This window comes from Cyprinodon variegatus, unplaced genomic scaffold (genome assembly GCF_000732505.1).
Source record: "Cyprinodon variegatus isolate N-32 unplaced genomic scaffold, C_variegatus-1.0 Scaffold807, whole genome shotgun sequence".
In the NCBI taxonomy this organism is placed as follows: Eukaryota; Metazoa; Chordata; class Actinopteri; order Cyprinodontiformes; family Cyprinodontidae; genus Cyprinodon; species Cyprinodon variegatus.
The window spans coordinates 253423-263087 of NW_015151260.1; the positions used below are offsets into that span (position 1 = coordinate 253423).

A 9665-nucleotide genomic window follows, 5' to 3' on the forward strand; every position below is an offset into this window, starting at 1 on the left:
AATAATTATCCTAACGATTTTCTTTAACAGCTCTAATCATCGTTTCTCAATCGATTCCCTTCATAACGCCTCAGATTTATTCAAAGCTTTCTCCTTTTGCTCAGAATCCAACAATGATCCCATTTTTAATGGTATTCAGCTCCAAACAGGAGTCTCTGCACACACTGTGTCCCATTAAATATATTTACTCCATAAACCTCAGTTTGAATGACTGATTTCCAGAACTGACTTTATTTTCTCCACATTCAATAGAACAGGATCCGCCTCCCGTCAGGAAAGCAGCCGTCCAGTCTGATCAGTTAGAAATCTCCTCATCAGCCTCATATTGAAAAAGCTTCATCTTTTTATGAAAGATATACTCTAAACGTGCATTGTTTGTTTAAATTAATGGATTTCTACTCTATTAATATCAGCCTGTTCTCTGCTCTGTTTGGTTCTTCTGTCCTGGATGGACGAATGAGGACGTTTCATCTTTTCACCCCTCTCTGCGTGGAGCTTCGTCAGATCTGTGATCCAGCTCCTGCTCTGAAAGATTAAACATCTCTGGCAGAAAAAGGCACAGAAACATCTGCAGCAGATCCTGAAGATGTGCATTAATGCACCGCAGCCGTGTAATGATGTTCAGTAACTAGATGGCGTCCTGCAAACAGCAGCGCCTCCAGCCACAGTGTTTGAAGTGGACACTAACGAGCTCCTTCAGCTCCACAGCCTGACCTGTGCAGGGGTGTTACTCTGTGGTGTGGGTGTGTGGCCGGGCAGGGGGGGGTCACACCACTGTCCAGGGTGAGAGGGTATATAAGACAGAGTACTGGAGGCTCTGCGCTACCTTTAACCTGAAGTGGAGGGAAATCCTTGATTTGATGGCGTGTTTTTAATGTTTCTGGGAAGAAAGCTGTTGATTTTTACAAACTTCTGATTCTGGTTTCTGAGACGCAGGTAAGGACCAAGATCAGCCGCCTGCAACGTTCAGGTACCAGCCTGACTGGGAACAAGCTTTCTGACTGGAACACAAAGGTGGCTGATCTCAGTTTATGGTCTTTAAGGTTTTATTCATGGGTTCTCTGATCAAACCAGGTAAACATGAAGGTACCTGGTCTCTACCATCCCAGCTGATGCTGAAGCAGATCTGGGCATCCTCAGAACCAGGGGCCCGTCCGGGGTCCAGTGAGAATGGATCTCTGGAGAAACATGCTTTCATGTTGGCTGCAGGTTTATGAACCGTCTGATTTGATATAAAAGTTATTCTTTACTGTTAGGTTCAATCTTTGCTGGTTTCTGGTGAGAACTTCCAGTCAAGAGACCATAAATGGAGTTTAATAGGACAGGAGTGAAGTTTCGGAAAGCCTCATAAAGGACTTATTTTACTTCTGAAATTGTTTCTACTTTTAGGTTTGATAATTTTTTAGGCAAACATGAATTTAAAAGAGTTAATTTTGACCTTTTTTTATCATGAGGGAACAAACGAGTTTCAGTATTGGTTAATGTGCATTCATGTAGCATCATTAGCAGTTAGCCATGGTTCATTTACTATCATGTCCAGGTCTGCAAAACTTAAAGACGGATGGAATGGGTGAAACAGGAGTGTAGATAGCAAGGTAGGCTAATGTTAGCATCGTAATGGCAAGGGGGGATAATGTTAACATGGTAATAGCAAGGTTGGCTAAAGCTAGCATGGTAATAGCAGGTTTAGCTAATGTTAGCATGGTGATAGCAAGGTGGGCTAATGTTAGCATGGCAATAGCAACGTGGGCTAATGTGAGCATGGTAATAGCATGGAGGGCTAATGTTAGCATGGTAATAGCAAGGCGGGATAATGTTAACATGGTAATAGCAAGGTGGGCTAAATCAGCATGGTAATAGCAAGGTGGGCTAATGTCAGCATGGTAATAGCAAGGTGGGCTAATGTCAGCATGGTAATAGCAATGTGGGCTAATGTTAGCATGGTAATAGCAAGGTTGATTAAAGCTAGCAGGGTAATAGCAAGGTGGGCTAATGTTAGCATGGTGATAGCAATGTGGGCTAATGTTAGCATGGTAATAGCATAGTGGACTAAAGTTAGCATGGTAATAGCAAGGAGGGATAATGTTAACATGGCAATAGCAAGGTGGGCTAATGTTAGCATGTTAATANTTAATAGCATAGTGGACTAAAGTTAGCATGGTAATAGCAAGGAGGGATAATGTTAACATGGCAATAGCAAGGTGGGCTAATGTTAGCATGTTAATGGCTGTTTTCTCAACTTTATTATTAGACTGGTAAGTGATCTTTCTTATTTTCTATCTTTAGGTCAAAGGTCAGCAACCCAAACTGCTCAAAGCCATATTAGACCAAAAAAAACAAAAAATAAATCTGTCTGGAGCCGCAAAAATGTTTTATTCCACTATAGAAAAGGACTATGACGGCTTAAATTGTAATAAACATTCATGATTAAATGTTTATCCTGGAGCAAATGGCACATAGCAGCATGAGGTGAGCAGTGAACGCTTCACCGCCATTCACCGTGTGCGGTGCATTGATGTAATAATAGAAACAGGATAAAGTAATCTTTCTATGGTGTTTCTGTTGGGAGGAGCTGATGGAGTCATGAGGAACCAAGCAGGAAGTGACATCCATCAGAGCAGAGCTCTCTAACCCTGAAATCCCACATCCTCCATCACCAGCGTTCCTTGGTGGGATTTAGATTTTTAGGATTTGGGGAACAAATGGAAGAAAGTTTCCATCTCTGATTCAGAGCGCTACATGTTGGATCTATCAACGGTTTTCTATCCTTGCAGCCAAACTAGCAGCAGTAGTGGAGTTTGGAGATGCAATCTACTTCTTAAATCTATCTTTGCTCTCCTAATTTATCCAGAAGTTCAGCAATCTCTCTTTTTCTCTCCCTCCCAGCTCGGTGGTCGGCTGCATATTTAGCCTTCCCTGGAAATGACTTTCCTCATTTTTATTTTTTGACAACCTTTCATTTCAAAGCAAACATGCAGGCAATCCTTCCTCACTGATAATGAAAGCAAATGATTCGCTCCATTATTCTTTGAATCCTCTTTTCTCATCAGCTATCTTCTTTTTTCCCTCTGGGAACCATAGCCTGAGACGAACCTGCAGCTTTGTTAGCCTGGCGCCGCGCCGCTGACGCTGGCTACAAGTTGTGGCCACTGATCTCTATGGCTATGATGCAAATTATTGTTTAAATGTATTTATTATACAAATGTTAACAGCATTGGAAAACATAGTTCATTTTAGTTTATATATAAAAAAAAAAAAATGTCATACATTTTTGAAAAAGCTCCAGGCTAAAGAGCTGCATGCGGCTGCAGAGCCATAGGTTGCGGACCCCCGCTTTAGTAGAAGCAAAATGCAGGCAGTTACAGGTCTAGCGCCCCTAGTGGCCATAATCTACAGTGTGTCTTTAACTGAAGTTATAAGGAGGGTATCCAGAGAACCAGACTGCAAGACAAGATGGAGAGTTCAGTCAGAAGAGCAGATTACTTCTGCAAAGGAGGAAACAAGCAGAAAAAAACAGAATATTTGGCTCATAGAGAGCGTCCAGACCACCATGCTGTAGACCTACAACATCCTCCTGCTCCACCAGATCCTTTAGCTCCTCCCCTTTTCTTCTCATCCCTGCTTCAGTGCCTGACTTACTGGTAAACTGTTACAATAGCAGAGAGGCTGGAATGCTATCCCAATCAAATAGCTTTTGTAGAAAGTCTAAGTAGGGTAACATTTGTTAGGTTTAGAAGTCTTAGAACCCTGGTTGGTCAGAGCTGAAGGCCAATGAGAGGAGAGATTAGGGGAGGGGTGTAGCTCAAGTGTGACAACAGCCCACCAGATGGTTCTGATCATATCTACATTAACGTCCAGAGTTATGGAGGAAAAAAAGCTTTGCTCAGAACAACCTTTTTTATTCTCATCACAGCTGGACATGTAGGTCCAACAGATCACATCATTGTTACTGGTTTCCTGTGAGGTTCTAAAGGTTCTGCTGCAAACCATAGATGGTACAAACTAACAGTCTACAGTGAATCAGTTCTCTGGGAGTCCTGGAACTTCACCATGACTCAGTCCAACAGGTCTCTCTCTCTCTGTCCTGGTTTTTGAGCCCAGATTCTGGTGTTGGTCAATAAAGTAACATAATGACGTTACACAGTAGCCAGGAGGTGGAGGAGGTTAGCCTGAAGAAGGAAGCAGGTGAAAGGACTTTATTAGTGAATTATCTGAATAAATGAGACTCTCAGGAGGTTTTTTTTTGTCTCCTTCAGGATGTCAGACCTTTGGGCTTTTTCTCGGATGTCCTTCCTGCTGATTTGGGTTCTGGTAATTTCCTCGATGACGTCTGGCTTCCCTCATCCTAGACTACCTCTCAGGTGAGTTTAATCTGATGTGGGATCAGCTGAAACCTCAGGCGCATTGCTATTGCCCTATGAACAAAGATTGCATCTCTATGATCTAATCATAGAAACCCTGAAGATCCACAGGAGGTAAAACCTGATGACTGGGATGTTCTGTTCCCCTCCATCTCCCTCCATGACTGGAACATCCAGATGATGTCAACGCCGAGCCTGAGAGCGGCAGCAGACGGCAAGGCTGGTCTGATGAGGGAAGCGTGGCTGTTTGGTCCAGACAGGGCGGAGGCCAGGTAACTGGGAACTCAACCCTGTGCTGCTCTTTAACTGGCTGCTTTATCGTAGAAAAGTTCAGCTGGTTTTATCTTCACGAGGTGAGGGAGGAGCAGTGAACCCTCTCACCCTTCGCTAAGCACTTTATTTAGGAATTATATGTGAATCCACAGCGGTCGCTGCAAATTCATTCCTTGTAAATTTTTACTTGTAGACAATGCAGGGCTCGATGTTAACCATTGCCCGATCGCCCGGGGCAAGTACTTTTTATTGTCGGGAGAGTACAAATTTCATTGCATTTGCCCGCCGGGCAAGTGCAGTGATCGCAAAAAAATTATTTATCACTCAAAATTACTTTAAAATCGCCGACATTAGCTGAAAACGACCCAGCCGGTGCCATTTTTATTGTATTTTGTACACTTTCGCGTGATTTGAAAAAGCCGCGAGATTTTCCGCCAGATGGCTTGATTTTTGTCCACTTTGCGGTAATTTTGATGTAGTTACCAAAACGACAAACAAGCTAGAAAGCGTTATCATATGGCAGTCTTCTGTACATTGGTCATATGTTAAAAAAATTTTTTTCTCTTAGACATTGGAGAGGTGCATTTAAATGTTATGGAGCTAAACATGTTAAATTGGTGACCTGTTATTTTATTATTATTGTCTTGTTGCTGCATTTATTTTGTCAGGGGAAACTAATCCTGTTAAAAGTCAGTGAATTCTGAAATTATGTAAGACTGTGGAAACCCTGAATAAAATAACTATGTAATGATTCTCTAGAAAAGTCACATAATATTAATAATAGTATTATCTTGTATAAACATACCGTGACTCTAAAATAAGTTATTCATTTGTGACATTGACTTCTATCTTGTGATTTATCTTAAGTATTTAACCTGTCAAATTTTTTTTTTTAGATTTTTAACATTACAATTTATATTTTTCCAAGCACACAAAAGTTTAAAGCAAAGTTTAGTTTGAAAAGAATGTGCAGGAAGGATTGAAAAGCATGTTAACATGGTAATGTAGGCTTGAGTTCATTATCGGACGCATGCATATTCACACCAGGAACCTGGAAACTTAAAAAATACTGAATTACAAAAAACATTTAAAAAACAAACATGTTTCATTGATATGTATACAAAAATGAATATTAGGAACTATATTTATCAAACATTATACTGGGCAAGTAAAAATTGTTTCTGGGCAAATGAAATGTGAAAGTCAGAACGTCAAACCCTGCAATGAAAAATTTCCTATTTCATAAACTTTTAATTTTCACCTTATTTTTTCAGTTAGAAGCATTAAACTCAGAACAAAAGGTTTAATTAGTGCTGCGTTTATTTTAAAGTTATTAACAAAAGTTCAAAGGTCAAAAAGCCAACCCAAAGGCCAGCTCTAATATGACGACTGGAAGATCAAGCAAAGCAAACTAAGATTCTTCTTTTTTTGATAAATGGATGAATAAAAGCTTGATGTCTGAAGTATGGTCAGAACCAGCAGACCCACAGCCTGCATCAATGCCAAATAAGATGTAGAATAAAGGTGGAGATGTTCCCAGTAGTCTAGTTGTAAAAAAAGGGGATGTTGGATTTTTTTAAGCACCCATAGCCTAATTAATATATTCTATTAACCAAAAGCAATATGCATGGTCTGGTTGTTACATGTCAGGTACGCCGGTCATTGATCTTGACTAAGACGCCTTAAGCCAGCTGTACTCTGTATGATTTTTTGCCCTTTTTCGGGCTGACTTTCGAGTCGTGAAAGAATTTTTCAATCGCGTTTCACTCTAGTGAGCTTCACATTCCTCTTCTACTCGTCTGGCTTCCGGATAGATTAGTCCGAGTAGCGCCATCTCACTGCGGAGCTGAGTCCCATCTGGTTTATAGACATACAGTGTGAGCAGGTAGATCGCATCAGAGCGTCGGGTCGCACAGCGTGAGAACAAACATCGTGAGCTGTGAGGTCACACTGTATGATGAAACCGCAGAGTTTAAATGGACCAGTTTGCACATCTGTCGTACAGTGTTAGCTGTAGCTGCAGCTCACGATGTCCAGTTAGCTGTAGCTACGTGCAACAATTTAGATTGAAAAAAATCTCAGTGTATGTCCGGCTTTACAGTGGAACTGCAGTCAGACACTTTCTATAAATATCAGCAGGATTAACTAAACTACCTCTGAGGGCAGCTGGTGTTTGAGGAGATCCTAAAGTCTTGGTGGTTCTGTCCTGTCCAGTGTGGAAGGGGTGTGGCCAAGTGAGTGGGCTTCAGGAGGAGCCCGCCTGCTGAAGAGGAACATGGTGGTGGCCGACGACGCCGCCTTCAGGGAGAAGAGCAAACTCCTGACCTCCATGGAGAGACAGAAGTGGCTGAACTCCTACATGCAGAAGCTTCTGGTGGTTGACTCCTGATGTTTGCTTCAAAGTTCAGCTTTAGTTTCTGCTCTTCAGGAGAACTTTAGATGTTTGTTGTTGATGTGAAGAAAATGTTGTTGGAATTAAACTTAGATGTAACTAAAACCCTGCAGATGTTTGTGATGTTCATGATGGATGTTTTAGTCCAGGGAGATGGTGATGTTTCTCCAGAACTAATGATTTACTCTCTGCTCCTCCAGCCTTAGAAGCTCTTCTTACCCAGAATGGGATCCAGAGGCCTCAGCAGAAGCTCTGTACTTTATGGAGGTGGATCAGAACATGTTCCTCTCTATCTTAAGTCCTGATGTCAAATAAATCAGCAGCTTTTCTTTAAGCAGAAACTGGAATTATATTCTGACTCTAATCTACATTCTGTGTTTTTTCTTCGTTTTCCTCCATTGATCAAACTCTGATTTTTGGTTAGATCAGGCAGCAAACTGCAGGAAGCTCCAGCCTGACACCTGCTGGCCAATCCCTAGAACTGCGCTCTGCAGGGTTTAAGCCTGTTTTCCTTAGATTAAAGGTATAGTGGAGGATTTTCATGATTTTTTTTCATTTTTTTTTCTCTTCACTTGTTTAAAAGTTGCTGTTCTCATAGCTCATAGAATGTCCGCCCCTAAAATCCTGGGATAGTGTTGGCCCAGTGGTTAGAGAAGTGTGCTTGTCTTAGAAGGTTTGACCCTCACAGCCTCCACTCTGGGTCCCTGAGCAAGACCCTTACACCCTCACTGCTCCCAGGAGCCGCACAATGGCAGCCCAAAATGCAGAGAGGGAATTTCTCTAATGTGAGATCAATAAAGTTCAATTATTATTATTTTTCTCTTCCGACCCTCAGCCATTTTCCAAGAACCGCAGTCAGAAAGGTGAGCTTCAAAGACTGTCTGAAACCGTAGTTTACTACAGATATACGCCTGAAAGTGTGCAGAAAAAGCTAGCTAATGGAACGAGCGCGTAGGACGGCCTTACGGAAACACCTCACCAGGATGATTGACAGTTAGAAGGACCACTGATTGAGATGAGAAATTTTTAAAAATGCTTTTATTTGAATCCAGAGCAGATTAAATCCCTCCAAACGTTTCTCAATGAATTATAAACTGAGCAGATTTACTTTATAATCCCAGACTGACTTCATTAACTCTCAAAGCTTCAGTTTCATATCTGATGAAGTCGTCGTCTACCGCCTGTCGAAAAATGAAGCAGGATGAAGAACGTAATGGAGAACCCTGAGCATCATCTTCATCGGAACCAGTCAGAGGCTCCAACACGGTCACTGGAAGACGGACCTCTACAGGAGACAACAGCTGGATGAAAAAGATTCACAGCATCTCAGTTTATTTTGGGATCAATAAATTCACTGAAAGAAAATCGTCAAACGTCTCTAGATGCTAATCCCAACAGAACCTCTAGTTCCTCAATATCAGATTATCACAGCAGACCAATGAGGAGGATTTTAATCCGGAGATCTGGACCGTCTGAATAGAACCTCCATGTTCTATTTGGGCCCGTTTCCGCCTTACTGGACGTCCTGATATAACCTTCTGATGACTGATTCTATCATCGATCCGATATCAGGTCGATTCACGATTTTATTCCCTGTTTTGTACTTAGCAACGGTTTGATGAAGGGATCAATGATACTGATCAACAGGAGAAGAAATGATCCTCAGATTATGAACCAACCGGTTCCAGAAACTTCAGGCAGATGCAGATTGATATTTAATCCGAGATTAGCCTGATATCAGATCCTGTATCAGTATGGGATCTCAGGGAGGTTCTGCATTGTTTTCATGTAAGTGATTGAAGAACTTCAGCCAGCAGCTCAGGCCACAGCATATGTCTCCATGGCAACTGCTGTCCAGCATCTCTGCGGCGTTCTAAATGACACCGATTTATTGCTTCTTTAATCAGAACTTTTCTGACCCGCATCCAGTAGAACCCCTGGTCCGAGTCCGTCCATCGCTGGTCATTCAGAACTGATAAAACGGACCTTCTACAGAGGGATGAAGACCTGCTGGTCCAGAACATCCATCCGCTCCTGCAGCTGCTTCCTGTTGGCCAGACGCCGTCTGTCCCTCCGCTGCAGGAGGACAGCCTCGGCCTGAAGCAGCTGCTCTGTAGCCTCAGAACAAGGCAGCTCCCCCGGGGCCCCGGACCTGCTGGGGGCCCCGGACCTGCTGGGGGCCCCGGCCCCGCTGGGGGCCCGCTCCAATGAACGGCTAAGCATCTTTTCAGCCTGCAGCCTGACACGACACGGGCCCTGAATGGAGGGAGCAGAGAGGAGAGGCGAGGGAGGGGGACAGAGGGGAGGAATGCCCACAGAGGCCCCGCCCACATAGGCCCCGCCGTGTTCATCCTTGGAGCGTCGTTCTTGAAGTTCCATCTGACGCTCCTGAGAAGAAAATCAAGGACATAAGAAGTTAAGACAGTTTTCATCCCCTGAAAGATTAGCTTTCTCCAGGTTCACCGACAGGAGGGAAAAATTAGACTGGTACCGAGTCTCTAGGGTCTGACTGGTACCGAGTCTCTCAGGTCAGACTTGTACCGAGTCTCTGGGGTCTGACTGGTACAGAGTCTCTAGGGTCTGACTGGTACAGAGTCTCTCGGGTCAGACTTGTACCGAGTCTCTGGGGTCTGACTGGT

At 43.0% G+C, this 9665-nt stretch overlaps 2 protein-coding genes across 8 annotated transcripts in view; one reads left to right on the top strand and one right to left on the bottom strand.

Moving 5' to 3' along the window:
- pth2 (parathyroid hormone 2) overlaps positions 1-7367 on the top strand; it is a 14800-nt gene extending 7433 nt beyond the window's left edge. Inside the window, exons 1-5 of one of the 6 annotated variants that reach the window (XM_015396576.1) lie at positions 3530-3921; positions 4257-4361; positions 4454-4633; positions 6849-7008; positions 7227-7367. In XM_015396576.1, coding sequence (XP_015252062.1) covers positions 3827-3921; positions 4257-4361; positions 4454-4633; positions 6849-7008; positions 7227-7232 — 546 coding nt within the window. In that variant the 5' untranslated portion in view covers positions 3530-3826 and the 3' untranslated portion in view covers positions 7233-7367. The other 5 variants (XM_015396580.1, XM_015396575.1, XM_015396578.1 and 2 more) reach the window with 5 other exon arrangements.
- A 698-nt stretch (positions 7368-8065) lies between these two features.
- Positions 8066-9665, bottom strand: part of LOC107098744 (chromosome unknown open reading frame, human C14orf80) — a 14229-nt gene continuing 12629 nt past the window's right edge. For both annotated transcript variants that reach the window (XM_015396570.1, XM_015396571.1), the window contains exon 8: positions 8066-9414. In XM_015396570.1, coding sequence (XP_015252056.1) covers positions 9016-9414 — 399 coding nt within the window. In that variant the 3' untranslated portion in view covers positions 8066-9015. The remainder of the gene's footprint in view (positions 9415-9665) is intronic.